At 41.7% G+C, this 22,877-nt stretch overlaps 1 protein-coding gene across 4 annotated transcripts in view; it reads right to left on the bottom strand.

Annotated features, from left to right (window-relative positions):
- Nucleotides 1–5,558: 5,558 nt before the first annotated feature.
- Nucleotides 5,559–22,877, bottom strand: part of ZNF461 (zinc finger protein 461) — a 35,222-nt gene continuing 17,903 nt past the window's right edge. For 2 of the 4 annotated variants that reach the window (XM_007996538.3, XM_007996535.3), the window contains exons 5-6: nt 11,177–11,245; nt 5,559–7,109 (exon numbers count right to left, since the gene is read on the bottom strand). In XM_007996538.3, the coding sequence (XP_007994729.3) occupies nt 5,719–7,109; nt 11,177–11,245 (1,460 nt within the window). In that variant the 3' untranslated portion in view covers nt 5,559–5,718. The remainder of the gene's footprint in view (nt 7,110–11,176; nt 11,246–22,877) is intronic. The other 2 variants (XM_073016598.1, XM_007996537.3) reach the window with 1 other exon arrangement.

Raw genomic sequence — 22,877 nt, 5'->3', positions numbered from 1 at the left:
TTCTCATGGCCAATAGCAAAAACTAAGTCATAACATGAAAGCACATGTAAAGTTCTGTTGGGGACCAGCCTCAACACCACCCATAGGGTACCCGAAGTCCAGTGGCGACACAGGAATGAGAAGAGACAGGTTAAGAGTTCATAAAGGTGGGAGCCAGAGGGCCAGAGCAAATCAGAGGCTGCAAAGGCACCAAGCTCTGGTCTCCACACTATTTATTGAGCACAGTCACTTAGATCTAAGAAGCAGATGTTCAGGGGTGAAACAGTGAAAGGGGGGCAATGGCGGTTTAGGTAAATTTCCTTTGTGCTGAAGCAGCATAAACTTAACTACTGATTTATTATTTTACTTATCAGAGAGCAACTGTGGGGAGTGGGCCTAACTAGGAGCTGGCATATCTGGCCACATTCCAATGCTTCAAAGGAGTGTCTTTCTCCTTGAGCACAGTGTTTATAGATAAGAGAGCAGGTCACGCTCTGGTCATGGGAACGTGATGGCAAATAGAAGGCTTTCCTCCTCAGAGGCCTCTTGTGGCTTTCCACAACTTATTGTCCCATATTTTTATGGCCAGTTTATACAGGCACCCCACAAGCCCTTTTCCCAACAGTTCTACCAAAAATGACTTCCACCCACATTCTATTGGCTAAATCCAATAAATTGCATGTTAGAATGCATGTTGACATTACCCATTGGTTGTGTTTTGACAATTTTCATCCACATCAAATAAGAATAAATATAGCTTATTGGCCGGGCATAGTAGCTCACACCTGTAATCCCAGCATTTTGGGAGGACAAGGCAGGTGGATCACCTGAGGTCAGCAGTTCGAGACCAGCCTGGCCAACATGGTGAAACCCCGTCTCTACTAAAAATACAAAGAATTAGCCAGGCATGGTGGTGGACACCTGTCATCCCAGGTACTCGGGAGGCTGAGGCAGGAAAATGGCTTGAACCCAGGAAGCAGAGTTTGCAATGAGCCACGATCGTGCCACGGCACTCTAGCCTGGGCAACAAAGCAAGACTCCATCTCTAAAGAAAAAACAAAGCAAAAGAAGGAATATACCATGTTTATTGTTGATTTCCACATGGAATGGGTTAATGCATGTGTGTATCTAATTTCTGTCATTAATATTTTTTCTTTTTTTTTTTTTCTTTTTTTTTTTTTGAGATAGAGTCTCACTCTGTCACCCAGGCTGGAGTGCAGTGGTGCAATCTTGGCTTACTGCAAGCTCCACCTCCCGGGTTCAGGCCATTCTCCTGCCTCAGCCTCCTGAGTAGCTGGGACTACAGGCACCCGCCACCATACCTGGCTAATTTTTTATATTTTTAGTAGAGACAGGGTTTCACCGTGTTAGCCAGGATGGTCTCGATCTCTTGACCTCATAATCCACCCACCTTGGCCTCCCAAAGTGCTGGGATTACAGGTGTGAGCCACTGTGCCTAGCCAATATTTTGACTTTTTAAGAACAGATCATTGGCTGGGTGTGGTGGCTCACGCCTGTAATCCCAGCACTTTGGGAGGCCGAGGCGGGTGGATCATCTGAGGTCAGGAGTTTGAGACCAGCCTGGGCAACATAGTGAAACCCTGTCTCTAGTAAAAATATAAAAAGTAGCCAGGCATGGTGGTGGGCGCCTGTAATCCCAGCTACTCGGGAGGCTGAGGCAGAATTGCTTGAACCCAGGAGACGGAGGTTGTAGTGAGCTGACACGATGTCACTGCACTCCAGCCTCGGTGACAGAGTGAGACTCCATCTCAAAAAAACCAAAAAAACCCCAAAAAAACCCATTATTTTAATGTATATAAATGAGAAAGTATAAACATAGAAAAATCTGAATTAGTCAAGTAACCACAAATGAGGCTGCAGCGAGCTATAATTGTGCCACTGCACTCCAGCCTGGGCAACAAAGCAAGACCCTGTCTCAAAAAAAAAAAGCCTATGAATGTCTCATTTTTTAAAATAAAAGACAACCTAATCACTAGTCATTCAGAATAGCACTGGGAAACATAATAAAGTCCCCTGTTCTACATTACAGTACATTGATAACTCAGATTCACATATTTGTCTGAAACGATCGTTCCTAAACTTCAAAAAATCAAGGTTTTTATTTTGAAACAATTTTAGAGTATATGCAACTGCAATAATAATACAAAAAGATCCCATGTACCCTTGACCAAGTTTTCCCCAACACTAATTATCTGGAAAAATTGTACATCACAAGCATGATGTTGACATTGAATCAAGACACAGAACATTTCCATTACCACAGGATTCCTCATGTTGCAATTTTTCTTTTTTTTTTTTTTTTTTTTTGAGATGGAGTTTCGCTCTGTCGCCTAGGCTGGAGTGCGGTGGCGCCATCTCAGCTCACTGCAAGCTCTGCCTCCCTGGTTCACGTCATTCTCCTGCCTCAGCCTCCCGAGTAGCTGGGACTACAGGTGCCTGCCACTGCGCCCAGCTAATTTTTTGTATTTTTTTAATAGAGACAGGGTTTCACTGTGTTAGCCAGGATGGTCTCGATCTCCTGACCTCATGATCCATCCACCTCGGCCTCCCTGGATTTTTTACTATAATGACACTTGCCAGACATTTCCTCCAGAGGCAGGAAAAAATACCATCTCACAGAGAAGGGCTGCAAGAGACAATTATGGGAGAATCGTTTTTTTTTGAAAATACAAAATTTTACTCTGGAATAGGTTAAAGACCTAATTGTGTAAGGTAGAACTACAAAGTCAATAGACAAAAATGTAGAAGAATTTTTTCGTGACCTTAGAAAAGAAAAATGTTTCTTTTTTTTCTTTTCTTTTCTTTTTTTTTTTTTTTTTTTTGAGACAGAGTTTTGCTCTTGTTGCCCAGGCTGGAGTACAGTGGCACGATCTTGGCTCACTGCAACCTCCATCTCTCAGGTTCAAGAAATTCTCCTGACTCAACCTCCTGAGTAGCTGGGACTACAGGTGCCTGCCACCACGCCTGGCTTTTTTTTTTTTTTTTTTTTTTTTTTTTTTGTATTTTTAGTAGAGACGGGGTTTCACCATGTTAGCCAGGATGGTGTCAATCTCCTGACCTCATGATCTGCCTGCCTCAGCCTCCCAAAGTGTTGGGATTACAGGCGTGAGCCACTGCACCTGGCCTCATGTTGCATTTTTATAGCCACATCCACATCCCCCTTGACCTCACTCCCTCCTTAACCCCTGTAAATCACAAAAAGAGACTAAATTTCATGAACTTATTGACTGAATGAAACAAATTTTGGATTGCATAGCATGATACAAAATATGTAATGTTAAGAAATGTACACACAAGGAATTCTGTTCTTGACAGTATTGTTGGGCAAATAAGCAAAAGACCTTCTAAAAAGACAGTAAGAAAAGGTCAACATATAATTCAGAGGATAGACAGAGAAGGGAGAAGTGGGCAGAGAATGAGGGAAAGGAATATTATAAGTGGAAATAGTTGAGAATTTTTGAGAATCAATGAAGGATGTGAATTCTTGGATTCAGGAAGTAAAAAATAAATCTCTGAAATATAAATATACATAAATCCACCCTACAATACAGTATTAATGAAGTTATTGGTTTCTTTTCTTTTTTTTTTTTTTTTTTTTGAGACGGAGTCTCGCTCTGTCGCCCAGGCTGGAGTGCAGTGGCCGGATCTCAGCTCACTGCAAGCTCCGCCTCCCGGGTTTACGCCATTCTTCTGCCTCAGCCTCCTGAGTAGCTGGGACTACAGGCGCCCGCCACCTCGCCCGGCTAGTTTTTTGTATTTTTAGTAGAGACGGGGTTTTGCCGTTTTAGCCAGGATGGTCTCGATCTCCTGACCTCGTGATCCACCCGTCTCGGCCTCCCAATGTGCTGGGATTACAGGCTTGAGCCACCGCGCCCGGCCGAAGTTATTGGTTTCTTTCTGTCCAAGGGATTTAAAAATTTTACCTGGAATATTCATGGAATACAAAAGAAAGTGGTAGCAGTGACTGACCCTAGAAAGCATGGACTGAGATACCCAACCCAAACTAGCCCACTCTCCCACTGGCCAAAATCCAGGCCTTCTTAGAAAGGGCAGAGGCACGGTTCAGAATGGCAGAGATATAGGACTAGCCTGGAAGTCAACCTCTTGGTAGATGGCAAAAGCCATCTTCAGAGAGATGCCACTACCTCTTATTACTTGCTGTGAAGCCACCCAAGTGCGTGTTAGAGGCTGGTCCTGCTGGGTGTCACACACTACAGGAGCCAAGGGCTACTGCTATAAGCACTACAGGAGCCTGACAAGAGTGAAACAAAACTAAGAAGAGAAAAAAATCCCCTCCTCTAGTGTCCTCCTCACACTCTACTGGCAGAAATTAACATCATGCCAGGTGACAAAGGAGAAATGTTCGCAGAACCCAGTTCCAATACTGCAGAGCAAGCAATGAAGGATTCGGAGCCGAGAGGCAGTAAATTGATAGTTAGCACAAAGTTTTTAAATTCCTGGAATACATTAAAAAAGAAGTGGCCTGGGCGAAGTGGGTTACGCCTGTAATCCAAGCACTTTGGGAAGCTGAGGTGGGTGGATCACCTGAGGTCAAGAGTTCAAGACCAGCCTGGTCAATATGGTGAAAAACTGTCTCTACCAAAAATACAAAAAGTAGCTGGGCATGGCTGCACAAACCTGTAGTCCCAGCTACTCGGGAGGCTGAGGCAGGAGAATTTTGAAACTCGGAGGTGGAGGTTGCAGTGAGCCAAGATTGTGCCACTGGACTCCAGCCTGGGTGTGTCTCAAAAAAAAAAAAAAATTAAGTGGGCCAAATGTGGACTTACGATGAGAATGTGTAATAAATCACGTATTATGAATAACCTACTTTTGTCCTAAAATTTATGAAATTTACATGAAATATTCCTGTTAGAATAAAAAGAAACTGCTAGCAGTTGTTGCACCTGTGGAGAGAAAGTGAGTGGGTACAGAACTGGATGTTAGGGGAGAATTAATTTTCACATTTTTGGTAATTTTTGAATTTTATAATGTGTGCTTCTATTAAACAAAAAATTTAGAAGGTTTTAAAAAATAAATGTGATGCCAAAATACATACGCCAGATACTCTTTAATCCCACTGTTGGGAATCTGCACAACAGAAACAAAAGAATGTAAAACTAGAGTTCCAGGTGAACATTAGAAACAACTTGAATGTCTGTAGTAGGTAATGGCTCAAAATACAGACACATTCCATCCTAGAAATATTCTGAACCTTACAAAGAATGGGTTACATCTTTATGTACTGACCTGGAAAAGTATTCATGATTATTGTGAAAAGGACAAGATGCTGTCAAATGTCCGTATAGGGGGTAAAATCTCCTCCAAACACATGCAACAAACACTTTCTGTGTACAGGCTGTTTGAGCATAAAGGAAGAAGAAATACACATACTGGTTATCGCAGAGATTTGTGGGAGGAGAGGAAATTGTTTTCATTTTATTTATGCTATGTTTCACTGGTTTCAGTGAAACATGTAATTTTAGAAAATTTATTCTCAATAAAAAAGAAAATTTATTCTCAATAATAGTTAATACAGTAACTCAGAAACAGCATTAAAATGAGAGCAAAATTTACACTTTAATTAGTTTTCCATTTTCTCACTTAAAAACATTTGATTTTCAAGGATTACATAAATAAATCAATACTAATGAAACATGGTGGCTTACCAACATTTTCCTTAAATAAAACAAAGACAATGTATATTTCCATCAACAAATTTCATGCTAGAGTAGGATGGGGAGGGAGGAGAGGAAACCTGACTGGCTTCTCACCAGTATGAAGAGTCTGACGTAAGTTAAGTTGTAATCCGTGATTAAACGCCTTCCCACATTGATAAGGTTTCTTTCCAGAATGAATTCTCTGATGGTGCGAGAAGCTTGAATGATAGCTAAAGGCTTTCCCACATTCCTTACATTCATAGGGTTTCTCACCAGTATGAATTCTTTGATGTTGAATAAGGTGTGAATGAAGTCTAAAGGCCTTACCACATATCACGCATTCATGAGGTTTCTCCCCAGTATGAATTCTCTGATGTCTTTTGAGGTGTGAACACTGTCTAAAAGTCTTTCCACATTCTTTACACTCATAGGGTTTCTCACCAGTATGAATCCTCTGATGTAGGGTTAGTTGTAAGCCATCACAAAACGCCTTCCCACATTCATGACATTCATAAGGTTTCTTGCCAGAATGAATTTTCTGATGGTGCGAGAAGCTTGAGTGATAGCTAAAGGCCTTCCCACATTCCCGACATTCATAGGGTTTCTCACCAGTATGAATTCTCTGATGTATGGTAAGATGTGAGCGATGCCTAAAAGTCTTTCCACATTCTTTACATTCATAAGGTTTCTCACCAGTATGGAGTCGCAGATGTTCAGTAAGTTGAAAGCCACGAATAAAAGCTTTCCCACATTGCTTACATTCATAAGGTTTTTCACCAGTATGAAGTCTCTGATGTTGAGTAAGCTGTGATCGCTGTCTAAAGGCCTTCCCACATTCTTTACATTCATAAGGTTTCTCACCAGTGTGAATTCTTTGATGTAGAGTAAGTTCTGAGCCATAATTAAAGGCCTTCCCACATTCGTTACATTCATAGCGTTTTTCACCATTATGAATTCTTAGATGTTGTTTAAGTTGTGAGCAATGAACAAAGGCCTTCCAACATTCTTTACACTCATTGCATTTGTCACCATTTTGAATTGTCTGTTGTTTAAAAAGGCATGGTGTATTAACAATTTCTGTGCATTCTTTACATTCGGAAAGTTCTTTAGAATGAGTTCTTTTGTGGTGACTAAAATATAAATGGTAACTGAAGATTTTTCTACACTTTTTACATTCAGAGATTTTCTCTCTATCATAAAATTCTTGAGTGAGTAAAGTATGTTGGCTAAAAATGGGCATGTTTTCATGGTTAATCATAAGTTGTCTAAAATAACCCTCCTCTTGTCCCTGATGTTGCTCAAAATGACAGTTGCCTTCCCAGATATCTCTGAAAATTGATCTCTCAGGACTATGGCTTTTAAATTCCTCCATGTTAACCCACTGGAATAATTCTGTTTCATAAATATCACTTTTTGGAGGTAACTTCTGGGGCTCATCTCTGGATGCCAAGTCTGAAAGATAAGAAATACATTTTAACTCCTGATTTTGTACTATAAGAGAAATAAAATATCTATGGTAGCAATGAGAGATAACTGCAAATAATTCACATAACAAATAAAAGGCTTGGAGAACTCTTACGTGGGTAAAGGAGCACAGGGAAATGAGAGCACTCAAATGAAGGAGTTAATTAGGGAAATAAGTCAGTTCAATGGTGCTGAAATTTTGATCCACCTCTGAATTACCTTGAGAGTTTGTTGCAATTATGGATGTTTAGGAAACATTCTAAATCAACTCAATCAGAATTTAAGAGAGTTGGTCTTAGAATGAGGTCAACTGAGTCCGAGTCTATATGCTTAACACTATCAGGCCAAAGGTTTATGTGGCAGATTGTCAGCTGTTGCCAAATATCTATTTTCCTTTTTAAAAAATATCAATTGAACCCATGGCTTTTTATTTGAGAATAAAGCTGCCAATATAAACTCTGCATTTCCCAAGCTCCTTTACAGCTGGGAATGCCATGCAACTTGGGTTCTGCCTAAAGAAATACAGAAATATTATGTAATACCATCTGAATTATTTCCTTAAGAGTCAGGTGGCCCAAGCCCTATATTGCTTGTTTTCTCTCTTCCTCAACAAAGTCGATGGCAATATTGATTTGCTGTCATGTCTGTCAAATAATGGTTTTGCAGAGTAGGTACCTTTCCAGGTTGGATTTTATTGCAAGAGAAAATTAAATTTCTAGGCCTGGGTCATAGACATTGTATCAAAAAAAGAAAATTAATTTAAACATCTATATGGTTTCAATCACAATTGTTCTGGGTCTCTGTCATAAGCAGCTTAATCTACATACATACAAATACAGCTTCCCACGGAAATTGTAAAACTTCAGCTCCTTGTCATAAAGAATACAAGGCTTCTGCTAACCAATATCATCTCATTTTGAGTTCAATTCCTTTTTATTCATTAGGCTATAATGAAATTAATCTGTCAACAACTAGGACATGCCAAAGTCATTCCTATGTTAGAGCTTCATCGCCTCTTCCATGTGCTAAGAATCTTTTTGCCTAGATTTTTTGTAAAGCGGGCTTCATTTCATCCAAGTCTCAGAGTAAAAGTCACTTCCTCAAAAGTGTATCCCTGATAATATTACCTAATGGAGTCCTTCCTGAAGTACTACTGGAATTATATATTCATTTATTATTCATCTTTTTAATATTTGGCCAGGCATGGTGGCTCATACCTGTAATCCCAGCACTTTGGAAGGCCTAGGCGGGTAGATCACTTGAGGTCTGGCATTCAAGACCAGCCTGGCCAACATGATGAAACCCTGTCTCTACTAAAAATACAAAAATTAGCTGGGCGTGGTGGCACGCACCTGTAATCCCAGCTACTTGGGAGGCTGATGCAAGAGAATTCCTTGAACCAGGAGGTGGAGGTTGCAGTGAGCCAAGATCATGCCACTGCACTCTAACCTGGGCAACAGAGTGAGACTCTGTCTCAAAAAAAAAAAAAAAAAATATATATATATATATGTGTGTGTGTGTGTGTGTGTGTGTGTATTTTTTTACCCATAAAGCTACTCAAGGATAGAGAAATCACTATAAAACCAACCTTTACAATATAATAAGTATTCAATAATCAGTTGCTGAATAAATGAATTAAATTATTAAGGAAAAGGAATTAAGATGAAGAGAAACAATACAAAGATAACAGTTGACAGTCATAATAATTTAATGCCCTTAAATTTGTAATAACTACTGAACATTTCGCTATGTTTCTATTCACTCCTACATCTACTGTACTGATTTTATATATAAACACATACGTGGCCGGGCGCGGTGGCTCAAGCCTGTAATCCCAGCACTTTGGGAAGCCGAGATGGGCGGATCACGAGGTCAGGAGATTGAGACCATCCTGGCTAACACGGTGAAACCCCGTCTCTACTAAAAAATACAAAAAACTAGCTGGGCGAGGTGGCGGGCGCCTGTAGGCCCAGCTACACAGGAGGCTGAGACAGGAGAATTGTGTAAACCTGGGAGGCAGAGCTTGCAGTGAGCTGAGATCCGGCCACTGTACTCCAGCCTGGGCGACACAGCAAAACTCCGTCTCAAAAAAAAAACAAAAACACATATGTAAATAAACCATGTACTTGCTTATCTATAACAAGCCACTCCAACTGAGTGGCTTAAAACAGTAAGCCATTTATTATCACTATTACTACTGCTGTTGTAATTATTAGTGAAAACCAAGTCATGCTCTGTCACCCAGGTGAGAGTGGGTGCAGTGGTGCAATCACAGCTCACTGCAGGCCCGACCTCCTGAGCTCAAGAAATCCTCCTCCCTCACTCAGCTTTTGGAGAAGCTGAGACTATAGGGGTGTGCCACTATGCCCTGCTAATTTTTTAATTTTTTTTTTTTTTTTTTTTTGTAGAGAAAAGATCTCACTTTGTTGCCCAGGCCGGTCTTGAAACCCTGGTTTCAAGTGATTCTCCTGCCTCAGCCTCTCGAAGTGCTGAGATTATAGGCACCAGCCACCACACCAGACCCATTTATCATTATTGTCTTTCAGTCCCGAGGATTAACTGAGCTCAACCAGGCATTCCTTACTTGGTGTTTCTCCAGTGACCGTCACACATTGGTCAGGCTGGATCATTCCAATAGCTTCCCCACTCACATGTCTGGTACCAGACCTGAGGAAATACGTAAAGCTTGGGACTGTACCAGCTGTGATGCCTGGGGCTTTCTATCCTTATGTGGTCTCTCTACATGGTATGCCCAGCATAGCTGTTTCAGGGTAACAGATGCCCTCTTACCTGCAACTCAAGACTCCAAAAGCATATGGGAAATGCAGGGAGGGAAGGAGGGAGGGTATGTGAGCATATGTCAGGCACAAGCTGTCTACTTTTATGACCCAGCCTCAGAAATCACAAAGTATTTCTATTTGTTGGAAACAAGTCACTTAGGGCTGTCCCATTTTCAAAGCAGGAAGTTAGACTCCATTTTTTTTTTGGTGGGGGGGTTCGAGGGCTGTCACAGAAATGGCAGACATGGTGTGTGTGTGTTTTCTTTGGTGGGGGACGGGCACAGAGTCTTGTTCCGTAGCCCAGGCTGGAGTGCAATGGTGCGATCTCGGCTCACTGCAACCTCTGCCTCCTGGGTTCAAGTGATTCTCCTGCCTTGGCTTCTCAAGTAGTTGGGATTACAGGTGCCCACCACCATGCCCAGCTAATTTTTGTATTTTTAGTTGAGACAGGGTTTCACCATGCTGGCCAGGCTGATCTTGAACTCCCGACCTCAGGCGATCCACCCGCCTTGGCTTCCCAAAGTGCTGGGATTACAGGCACGAGCCACCGGTGCCCAGCCAGCAGACATGTTTAAAACAAGCACTACACTCACACACATACTTATTAAGCACAGATATAAGCACAAACACATACTTTTCTACATCACTTCCTTACAGAAGACATTTTTACTAAGTGAACATACCTGTGAAACCACCACTTAACCAAGAAACAGAACATTACCAGGAACCCAGAGCCCTCAAGGCCCTTCCCAGGCTTACCTTACCCACCAAAGGTAAGCAGTATCCTGCCTTCTTACACCATGCAGTGGTTTTTGTCTATTTCTGAATTTCAAATAAATGGAATGATATAGGATGTACTTTTTTCCTCCAGCACCTCCTGTCCAGTACCATGTGTGAAGTTCATTTGTAATATTACATATAGTAGTAGTTTCTTCATTTTCATTACTATATAGCAGCAGTACGCAATGGGTGGTCCCAGGACCATGGAGGGTACCTGAGACCCTATCAGGAAGTCTATAAGGTCAAAGCTATTTTCATACTAATCCTGAGACATTTGTCTTTTTTACTTATTCTCTTACCACTGGACAGGGGAGTTTCTGAGAGACTACTAGAAGTGTGATAACGTCACATTCTGAAATCTAACAGAATATGTGATTATGTGTTTCTGTGTGTTCTAGAAGTTTCTATAGTAGGTTTGGGGAATAAACATGTACTTTCAGAGATTAGTTTTGTTATCAGTATTTCTACTGTGCTCTTAAAAACTGTATTTTATACCTGCTTTTATGTCTGTAGCCTCATTATTGTCCAAGACATTATTGTGAAATCCCCAAGTTTTCCATGTACCTACATGGAAACAAAAGAATACTTCATTTTAGAATAATATTTTATTATACAATGAAAAGAGAATATGTATTTTTTTTTTTATAGACAGAGTTTTGCTCTTGTTGCCCAAGTTGGAGTGCAATGACACAATCTCGGCTCGCTGCAACCTCCGCCTACCGAGTTCAAGCAATTCTCCTGCCTCAGCCTCCTGAGTAGCTGGGATTACAGGCACGCACCACCACGCCTGGCTAATTTTTTGTATTTTTAGTAGAAATGGGGTTTCACCATGTTAGCCAGGCTGGTCTCAAACTCCTGACCTCAGGTGATCCGCCTACCTAATCCTCCCAGAGTGCTGGGATTACAGGTATGAGCCACCGCGCCAGGCCGAGAATATGTATTTCTTATACTTGAAAATGGATGTTGGGTTTTTTTTTTTTTTTTTTGGAGACAGAGTATGTTTTTTTTGGTGGGAAAGGGGCATGGAGTCTTGCTCTGTGCCCCAGGCTGGAGTGCAATGGTGTGATCTTGGCTCACTGCAAGCTCCACTTCCTGGATTCAAGCAATTCTCCTGCCTCAGCCTCCCAGGTAGCTGGGATTACAGGTGCGAACCACCGTATCCGGCTAATTTTTGTATTTTTAGTAGAGATGGGGTTTCACCGTGTTGGCCAGGCTGGTCTTGAACTCCTGACCTCAGGTGATCCCCCCGCCTCGGTCTCCCAAAGGGCTAGGATTACAGGTGTAAGCCACCGTGCCTTGCCAGTTTGTTTGTTTTGAGATGGAGTCTTGCTCTGTTACCCAGGATGGAGTACAGTGGCACAGTCTCAGCTCACTGCAGCCTCTGCCTCCCAGGTTCAAGCAGTTCTCTGCCTTGGCCTTCCAAGTATCTGGGATTACAGGGACATGCCATCACATCGGCTAATTTTTTTTGTATTTTTAGTAGAGATGGGGTTTCACCATGTTGGTCAGGCTGGTCTCGAACTCCTGGCCTCAAGTGATTCGTCTGCCTTGTCCTCCCAAAGTGCTGGGATTAGAGGTGTGCTACCGTGCCTGGCCAGGTTTCTCTATTTTTTGAGACTACTTTTATTATTAAAATATCTGGCCTGGTGTGGTGGCTCACATCTATAATCTCAGCACTTTGGGAGGCTGAGATGAGAGGATTACTTGAGTCGAGGAGTTTGAGACCAGCCTGGGCAACATAGCGAGACCTTGTCTCTACTAAAAAAATAAAAAGAGAAATATCGTTGGGTGTAGTGGTGTGTACACCACCTGTGGTCCCAGCTACTTGGGAGGCTGAGGTGGGAAGACTGCTTGAGCCTGAGAGGTCCAGGCTGCAGTGAGCTGTGATCACTCCACTGCACTCCAGCATGGGTAACAGAGTGAGACCCTGTCTCAACAACAAAAAAGTTCTGTTGTACAACCCTGTGTCCACACTTGACAACACTGCATTGTGCACCTAAAAATCCACTAAGAGGGTAGATCTCATGTAAAGTATTTACAACACAAGAAGAATTTTAAAAGTGTTTACATATTTAATAAATACTTTTTTCTATTTCTTAGCACATAGCACCAATGTAAATAAATATTTATGATAGCAATCATAGTTAAATTTCTCAATATTTGTTTTTGAGAAACACTTTATTATTTTTTGAGAAACACTTTATTTCCCACTTTATTGAGGGAAAATTGACAGTTAAAATTTATATATTTAAAGCATACAACGTGATGATTTGATATACGTTTACATTGTGAAATAATCACCACAGTCAGCTAACTAACATATTCATCACCTTATATAGTTAACTGTTTTCTTTTTTTTTTTTTGCTGGTGAGAACATTTAACATGTACCCTCAGCACATTTCAAGTATACAATACAGTACTGCCAACTAGAGTCATAATATATTATGTCAGATCTTCAGAATCCACTCATCTTGCATAACTAAAGCTTTATTTTATTTATCTTTTTTTTTTTTTTGAGATGGAATCTCGCTGTTGACTAGGCTAGAGTGAACTCAGCTCACCGCAACCTCCACCGCCCGGATTCAAGTGATTTTCCTGCCTCAGCCTCTTGAGTAGCTGGGACTACAAGGGTGAGCCACCGTGCCCGGCTAATTTTTGTATTTTTAGTAGAGGCGGGGTTTCACTATGTTGGCCAGGCTGGTCTGGAACTCCTGACCTCGTGATCCACCCACCTTGGCCTCCCAAAGTGCTGAGATTACAGGCGTACGTACCTGGCCACATAACTGAAGCTTTATACTTCCCGACCAACATCTCCCCATTTCCCCTACCCATCTCATTATTCTGTTTTCTGCTTCTATGACTTTGGCTATTTTTGGTGCTTTCTTTTTTTTTTTTTTTTTTTTTGAGATGGAGTCTCACTCTCACCCAGGCTGGAGTGCAGTGGCATGATCTCAGCTCACTTCAACCTCCACTTCCTGAGTTCAAGTGATTCTCCTGCCTCAGCCTCCTGAGTTGCTGAAACCACAGGCACACCCCACCACACCCGGCTAATTTTTGTATTTTTAGTAGAGATGGGGTTTCACCATGTTGGCCAGGCTGGTCTCAAACTCCTGACCTGAAGTGAACTACCCGCCTTGACCTCCCAAAGTGCTGGGATTACAGGCGTGAGCCACCACGCCTGGCAAGATTTTGACTATTTTGTTGTTGTTGTTGTTGCTGCTGTTGTTGTTTGAGATGGAGTTTCACTCTTGCTGCCCAGGCTGGAGTGCAATGGTATGATCTCAGCTCACTGCAACTTCTGCCTCCTGGGTTCAAGCAATTCTCCTGCCTCAGCCTCCCGAGTAGCTGGGATTACAGGTGTGCGCCACCACGCCCGGCTAATTTTTTGTATTTTTAGTGGAAACGGGGTTTCACCATGTTGGTCAGGCTGGTCTCGAACTCCTGACCTCAGGTGATCCGCCTGCCTCTGCCTCCCAAAGTGCTGGGATTACAGGCATGAGCCGCCACACCAGGCCAAAATTATACTTTAGGAAAGTTTGTATCGGCCCTTGTGAGCTTGACAGCTTCCAAATACTTAAAGACTTTTCTGACTAGATGAGCGGTGTTATTAACAAGTATGATTTTTTGGCGATTTTATAAGAAAATGTGTCAAAGTCTGGAAGATCTGCATAACTAATTGGAGCAATATTTTCCAAATAACTAATGAACCATGTTACAAAACAGGTACCATAGATAAGAGAACCATTCAAAGAACAAGACAGACTAGTGAGTTTTAATTTAATAGATTAAATTCAGAGGCAGATGTGAGATCCACCTATCTTCTTTTAATCCCAGTATTAAAGAAATGTGCAAAAAATGAAAAACATTGCCACTTTTCACACTAAATATTTTTGTTTTGTTTGGAAAACATAACTGATTTATGTTAACATATAGTTCATTATCTTTAAATGAATTAAATGAATATTTCCTTTTTCCTAGATTTAATTTATAATACAGTTAATATTAAAGGATATAATCTACATATGCAAGAGCTCTTGGGGTTCTCAATAATTTTTAAGAGCATAAAGGCATCCTGAGAATAAAAAGTTTGAGACTGATAGCTATATACAGCATTCCATTCTAACACAATTTATTTTTCCATACACCTAATGATGGACATTCTGGTTGCTTCCGATAGTTGACTATTATGATTAGTGCTGCTATGAACATTCTTGTACATTTCTTTTAGTAGAAATAATTACTCTTTTCTGTTGGGTATGCACATCGGTGTGAAATTGCTGCATCATAGGATATAAATTTCTTCAGCTGTAGTTGACATTATGCAACAATTTTCTAATTTAGGCCAGGTGTGGTGATTCATGCTTGTATTCTCAGCACTTTGGGAAGCTGAGACAGGCAAATCTCTTGAGGTCAGGAGTTTGAGACCAGCCTGGCCAACATGGTGAAACCCTGTCTCTACTAAAAATACAAAAATTAGCTCTGTGTGGTGGTGGGTGCCTGTAATCCCAGCTACTTGGGAGGCTGAGGCAGGAGAATCGCTTGAACCCAGGAGGTGGAGGTTGCAGTGAGCTGAGATGTGCCAGTGCACTCCAGCCTAGGTGACAGAGCAAGAATCTGTCTCAAAAAAGCAAAAATAAATAAATAAATAAATAAATAAATAAATAAATAAATAAAATTCTAATTTAAAATTCCATCAGGCTTTCAGAGAGTTCTGATTCTTTACATCCTTATCAACACTTGCTATTGTCAATCTTTTTATGTTTAGTCATCCTGGCATGTGTGTTTACATCGTAGTATAATTTGCAATTTCCATAAGGACAAATGAGGCTGAGTACTTTTTTATGTTTATTGGCCATCTGGATATCTTTAATAAACTGCCATCCAGGCCTTTTGTCCATTTTTACTGATTTTTAATGTAAAATTCATGTAACGTAAAATTCACCATTTTAAGCATTTTAATGTACACAATTCAATAAGTTTTAGTATATTCTCAATGATGTGCAACCATCACTATCATCAAATTACACAACGTTTGCATCACTCCAAAAAGAAACCTAGAACTCACAGTCACTTCCTACTTTCCCCTTTCCCCTGTCTGGACAACTATTAATCTGTTTTAGGTCTCTGTGATTTTGCCTATTCTAGACATTTTATATAAATGGAATCATACAATATGTGACCTTTTGGGTTTTGCTGTTTCCACTCAGCATGTTTTCAAGGTTCATTCCTTTTTATGGTTGAATTGTATGGATATACCACATTTTGTTTATCCATTCATCAGTAAATTGCACATGTGGGTGATTTCTGGGTTGTCTTTCTTTTTTTTTTTTTTTTTTTTTTTTGAGACGGAGTCTGGCTCTGTCGCCCAGGCTGGAGTGCAGTGGTGCAATCTCTGCTCACTGCAAGCTCCGCCACCTCCCGGGTTCACGCCATTCTCCTGCCTCAGCCTCCCAAGAAGCTGGGACTACAGGCGCCCACCACCACGCCCGGCTAATTTTTTTTTTTTTTTTTTTGTATTTTTAGTAGAGACGGGGTTTCACCATGTTTGCCAGGATGGTCTCGATCTCCTGACCTCGTGATCCGCCCGCCTCGGCCTCCCAAAGTGCTGGGATTACAGGCGTGAGCCACCGTGCCCGGCCTGGGTTGTCTTTTCTTAATGATTTATAGAAACTTTGTAAGTTCTATATATGACCAAGTTATGCATTACAGATGTCTTCACCCACTCTAGGACTGGCACTGGCACTTTCATTCTCTTAGTAATATATACATATATGTGTAATATACGTGTGTGTGTGTGTATATATATTTTTTCTTTTTTTTTGAGACACAGTCTTGCTTTGTCATCCAGGCTGGAGTGCAGTGGCACAATCTCAGTTCTGTGCAGTGCAACCTCTGCATCCCAGGTTCAAGTGATTCTCCCGCCTTAGCCTCCTGAGTAGCTGGGATTACAGGTGTGCACCACCACGCCTGGTTAATTTATATGTTTTAAGGAACAAAAATTCTTTTTTTTTGATACGGAGTTTTGCTCAGTCGCCCAGGCTGGAGTGCAGTGGCGCGATCTTGGCTTACTGCAAGCTCCGCCTCCTGGGTTCACGCCATTCTCCTGCCTCAGCCTCCCACGTAGCTGGGACTACAGGTGCCCGCCACCACGCCCAGCTAATTTTTTGCATTTTTAGTAGAGACGAGGGGTTTCACCGTGTTAGCCAGGATGGTCTCGATCTCCTCACCTCATGATCCACCCACCTCGGCCTCCCAAAGTGCCACAGGCGTGAGCCACCGTGCCCGGCAGGAACAAAAATTCTCAATTTTAAGTAATCCAATCCCAAGGTTACGAAAATATACTCATATTGTCTTCTAGAAATGTAATTTGGTTTTTTTTTTGAGACAGAGTTTTCCTCTTGTTGCCCAGGCTGGAGTGCAATGGTGCAATCTCGGCTCAATGTAACCTCCGCCTCCTGAGTTCAAGCGATTCTCCTGTTTCAGCCTCCCAAGTAGCTGGGATTACAGGCATGCGTCACCACCCCCGGCTAATTTTGTATTTTTAATAGAGATGGGGTTTCTCCATGTTGGTCAGGCTGGTCACAAACTCCCGACCTCAGGTGATCTGGCCGCCTCGGCCTCCCAAAGTGCTGGGATTACAGGCATAAGCCACTGCGGCGGCCAGAAATTTAACTATTTTACCTTTCCTATTGAGATCTATAATCTACCTGGATTACATTTTCTGATGTGAGGTCAGAATCAACCTTTCTATTTTTCCAGAGACCCAATTGACTCAGTATCATTTACTGAAAAGACCATCCTTTCCTTACCTTTGTCTTAAATCAAATGACTGTATAAATTAGCCATTTTCTCTGTAGTCCACTCCCATACATATTTCAACTCCTAGAACTATATTGAAACAGCTCTAGCTAAGGTCACCAAGAAAATCACCTTGCCAAAATCAGTGCTCAAGCACCCGTTCTTACTCTACCTAACTCTTCAGCATCACAACACACCTAATCAATCCCTTTGCTTCCTGTATAACATATTCTCCTGGTTATCTTCTTACTTCTCTGACCACTTGTTTTCAGTTCCCTTTAACACATCCTCCTCCTTTCCCTGACCTCTAAATGTTGGAATGTCTCTAGCCAGCCCTCCTCTCAATGTACACTTTCTGTAGGCTTAAATACAAGCCATACACAGCTAGTCTTACAATATACCTCTAGTATTTTTGGAAAAAAAATTGTGGTAAAATAACATATAACATAGAATTTACCACCTTAACCATTTTTAAGTGTATACTTCAGTAGTCGTATGTGTATTCATATTGTTGTGCAACTAATTTTCAGAACTTTTGCATCTTGCAAAACTGAAACTCTATACTGATGAACAACTCTCCATTCCCTCCTAGCCCCAGCTACTAGCAACCACCATTCTGCTTTCTGTTTCTGTGAACCTGACTACTCTAAATACCTCATATAAGTTAAATCATGCAGTATTTATTTTTTGGTGACTGGCTTATTTTACGTGGTATAATGTCCTTAGGGTTCTTCAAAGTTACAGCATGTGTCAGAGAGTCCTTCCTTTTTATATATTTTATTATTTTTTTGAGACAGAGTTTCACTCCTGTGGCTCGGGCTGAAGTGCAGTGGTGTGATCTCAGCTTGCTGCAACCTCCGCCTCCAGGGTTCAAGAGATTCTCCTGCCTTAGCCTCATGAGTAGGTGCGACTATAGGCGCTCGCCACCATGTCTGGCTAATTTTTGTATTTTTAGTAGAGACAGGGTTTCACCATGTTGGCCAGGCTGATCTTAAATTCCTGACCTCAGGTGATCCACTCGCCTTGGCCTCTCAAAGTGCTGGGATTACAGGGGTGAGCCACCGTGCCCAGCCCAATGTCCTTCCTTTCTAAGGCTGAATAAGATTTAATTGTATACATATACCACATTTTGTTTATCTGTTCATCTATTGATGGACACTGGGTTGCTTCCACCTTTTGATTATTTTGAATAATGCTGTTATGAACGTAGGTGTAAAAACATCAGTTTGCGGCTGGGCGCGGTGGCTCACTCCTGTACTCCCAGCACTTTGGGAGGCCGAGGTGGGCGGATCACTAGGTCAGGAGATGGAGACCATCCTGGCCAACATGGTGAAACCCCGTGTCTACTAAAAACACAAAAATTAGCTGGGCGTGGTGCTGCGTGCCTATAGTCCCAGCTACTCGGGAGGCTGAGGGAGGAGAATCGCTTGACCCCAGGAGGTGGAGGTTTCAATGAGCTGAGATGGTGCCACTGCACTCCACCAGGTGACAGAGTAAGACTCTGTCACAAAAAAAAAAAAAAATAGGCCGGGCACAGTGGCTCATGACTGTCATCCCAATACTTTGGGAGGCTGTGGCGGGCGGATCACCTGAGGTCAGGAATTCGAGACCAGACTGACTAACATGGAGAAACGCCATCTCTATTAAAAATACCAAATTAGCTGGATGTGGTGGCGCCTGCCTATAGTCCCAGTCGCTCAGGAGACTGAGGCAGGAGAATTGCTTGAACCCAGGAGGCGGCCCTTGACGTGAGCCGAGATCCTGCCATTGCACTCTAGCCTGGACAACAAGAGTGAAACTCCGTCTCAAAAACAAAAACAAACAAAACAAAACAAAACAAAACAAAAACCCCATCAGTTTGCATCCCTACTTTCAATTATTTTGTGTATATACCTAGAAGTAGAATTTCTGGATTATATGGCAATTCTATTTTTAATGTTTTGAGAAATTACCATATTGTTTTCCACAGTGGCTGTATGATACAGCTTGGATATGTGTATCCCCTCTAAATCACATGTTGAATTGTAATCCCCAGTGTTGGAGGTGGGGCCTGGTGGGAGGTAATTGGATCATGCGAGTGGTTTTCTCATAAACAGTTTAGCACCATTCCCTGGGTGCTATCCTCAAGATGGTGAGTTCTCATTAGATCTGGTCCTTGAAAGTGTGTGGGCCGGGTGCGGTGGCTCACCCTTGTAATCCCAGCACTTTGGGAGGCCAAGGCGGACAGATCACCTGAGGTCAGCAGTTCAAGACCAGGTTGACCATCATGGTGAAACCCTATCTCTACTAAAAATACATAATTAGTTGGGTGTGGTGGCGGGCGCCTGTAATCCCACCTACTCAGGATGCTGAGGCAGGGGAATTGCTTGAAACCAAGAGGCGGAGGTTGCAGTGAGCTGAGATTGCACCATTGCTTTCCAGCCTGGACAACAAGAGTAAAACTCCATTCCAAAAAAAGAAAGAAAAGAAAAGAAAAGAAAGAAAGAAGGAAAGAAAGAAAGAGTGTGGCACCTCCCCACGCCCCCACTCTCTCTCTTACTCCTGCTTTCACCATGTAAAGTGCCTGCTCCTGCTTTGCCTTCCACCATGAATGAAAGCTCCTTGAGGCCTCCCTAGAAGTTGAGCAGGGCCATGCTTCCTATAAAGCCTGCAGAACCATAAGCCAATTAAACCTCTTTTCTAATTACCCAGTCTCAGGTATTTCTTTACAGCAATGCAAGAATGATCTAATACATTGTACCATTTTACATTCCCACCAATAGTGCACAAAGGTTCCAATTTCTCCACATTCCTGCCAACATGTGTTATGTTTTTTTTTTTTTACGTTAACCATCCTATTGAGTGTGAGGTGATATCTCATTGCATGGTTTTTTTCATTTTTTGTTTTCATTTTTGTTTTTGTTTTTCAGACACAGTCTCACTGTCACTCAGGCTAGAGTACAGTGGTGCGATCTCAGCTCACTGCAACCTTTGCCGCCCAGGTTCAAGTGATTCTTGTGCCTCAGCCTCCCAAGTACCTGGGACTACAGGTGCATGCTACCATGCCCGGCTAATTTTTGTATTTTTTGGTAGAGATGGGGTTTCACCATGTTGGCTAGGCTGATCTTGAACTCCTGACCTCCAGTGATCCACCTGCTTCGGCCTCCCAAAGTGCTGGGATTACAGGCATGAGCTACCGTGCCCAGCCTCACTGTGGCTGTGACTAGCATTTCCTTAATGGCTAGTGATTTTGAACATCTCTTCATATGCTTGTCGGCCCCAGCAGAACGAGACGTATGGAGCAGATCAGAATAGCAGTGTAATGGTTCTGAAAACTAAACTGGCATTGGAACTAAAGCCTACAAAAGTAGATCAGATCTTTCCTAAATCTAACAGGATAACTACTTGCTCAAATTGATTAAATAGAATCAACACTCTCTGAAACATAATAACTGAAATATCCAAGGTACAACTGAAAATCATTTGTCATGCCAAAAACCAAGAGAACCAAAATCTGAAGAAGAAAAGGCAACCAACTAATGCAAAAACAAGGATGACTCATATTTGGAATTATCTGACAAAGACTTTAAAACATGCTTCATGAAAAGGCTTTGCCAATCAATTATAAATTCTCTTGAAACAGTATATTTTATTATTTACGTATTTTTTTTTTGTGACAGAGTCTCACTCTTGGCGCCCAGGCTGGAGGGCAATGACATAATCTTGGCTCACTGCAACCTCTGCTTCCCGGGTTCAAGCAATTCTCCTGCCTCAGCCTCCTGAGTAGCTGGGATTACAGGCTGGGCCATCATGCCCAGCTAATTTTTTGTATTTGTAGTAGAGACGGGTTTCACCATGTTGGCCAGGCTGGTCTTGAAATCCTGACCTCAGGTAGTCCACCTGCCCTCGCCTCCCAAAGTGCTGGGATTACAGGTGTGAGCCACCTCGCCTGGCCTGAGCCACCGTGCCTGGCCTGAGCCACCACACCTGGCTGAAACAGTATAGTGCAAACTTAAAAACTGCTAGGAGAGTAGATGTTAAATGTTCTCCCACACATAAAAAAATAAGTTTCTAAGACAACTATTGTGGAAGAACAAGAAAAGAAGCATGTGAGGTAATAGATACGCTAATTAGCTAGAGTTAATCGTTTCACGATATATATATATAACAAAACATTATATTGTAGACCATAAATACATACAATTTGAATTTTTCAATTAAAAAATAATTTATAAAATAATCCAGCTGGGCTTGGTGGCTCACGCCTGTAATCCCAGCACTTTGGGAGGCTGGGGTGGGTGGATCCCAGCATCAGGAGTTCGAGACTAGCCTAACCAACATGGTGAAACCCCATCTCTACTAAAAACACAAAAATTAGCCGGGCGTGGTGGTGGGCACCTGTAATCCCAGCCACTCAGGAGGCTGAGGCAGGAGAATCACTTGAACCCGGGAGGCAGAGGTTCCAGTGAGCTGAGATTGCCACTGCACTTCAGCCTGGGCAACAGAGTAAGATTCTGTCTTTTAAAAAAAAAAAAAAATCATCATCATCATCATCATCATCATCATCATCATGGGTTGAAGAGGGAGTCTCAAAGGAAAAAATATTCAAAACAATTATAAATACATACATACATCCTTTATATATATGAATATACAGAATAATAAGACCACCACATACAACTTTACACTTATAACTTCAACAGATTAGAAGATATGGACCAAATGTTTGAAAATCACAAACTACCAATACTCTGCTAAGATAAAATAGGTAATCTGAATAGTCCTACAACTATTAAATAAATTGAATTTATAATTAAAAAGCTCCCAAAAAGAAATCTCCAGGTTCAGACAGTTGCACTGGAGAAGTTTACCAAACATTCATATAATGTGTTATACAATTTCTTCCAGAAAACAGAAAAGACAACACTTCTCAACTCACTTTATAAGGCCAGTATCACTGTGATACCAAAACAAGACTACGGTGACACAACAAAGAAAATAAAAATCAATATCTTTCATGCACTTAAATGAGAAAATTGTTAACTAAGTTTTAGCAAGTCAAATCCAACCCAACAATGAATAAAATGCATAATATACCACGACTAAGTGGGATTTAGTCTAGGTATAAGAAGCTAATTTAATATTTTAAAATAGTTCAATATATTATATAAATATGATAAATAAGAAAAATAACATGATGACATCAACACTAATTCATATTCAAAAAACAACCTCTGCCAGGCACAGTGGCTCACGCCTATAATCCCAGCACTTTGGGAGGCCGAGGCGGGCGGATCACGAGGTCAGGAGATCGAGACCACAGTGAAACCCCATCTCTACTAAAAATACTAAAAAATTAGCTGGGCGAGGTGGCAGGCACCTGTAGTCCCAGCTACTCGGGAGGCTGAGGCAGAAGAA

This window comes from Chlorocebus sabaeus, chromosome 6 (assembly GCF_047675955.1).
Source record: "Chlorocebus sabaeus isolate Y175 chromosome 6, mChlSab1.0.hap1, whole genome shotgun sequence".
NCBI lineage: Eukaryota > Metazoa > Chordata > Mammalia > Primates > Cercopithecidae > Chlorocebus > Chlorocebus sabaeus.
This window is presented reverse-complemented; position numbering and strand designations above follow the sequence as displayed.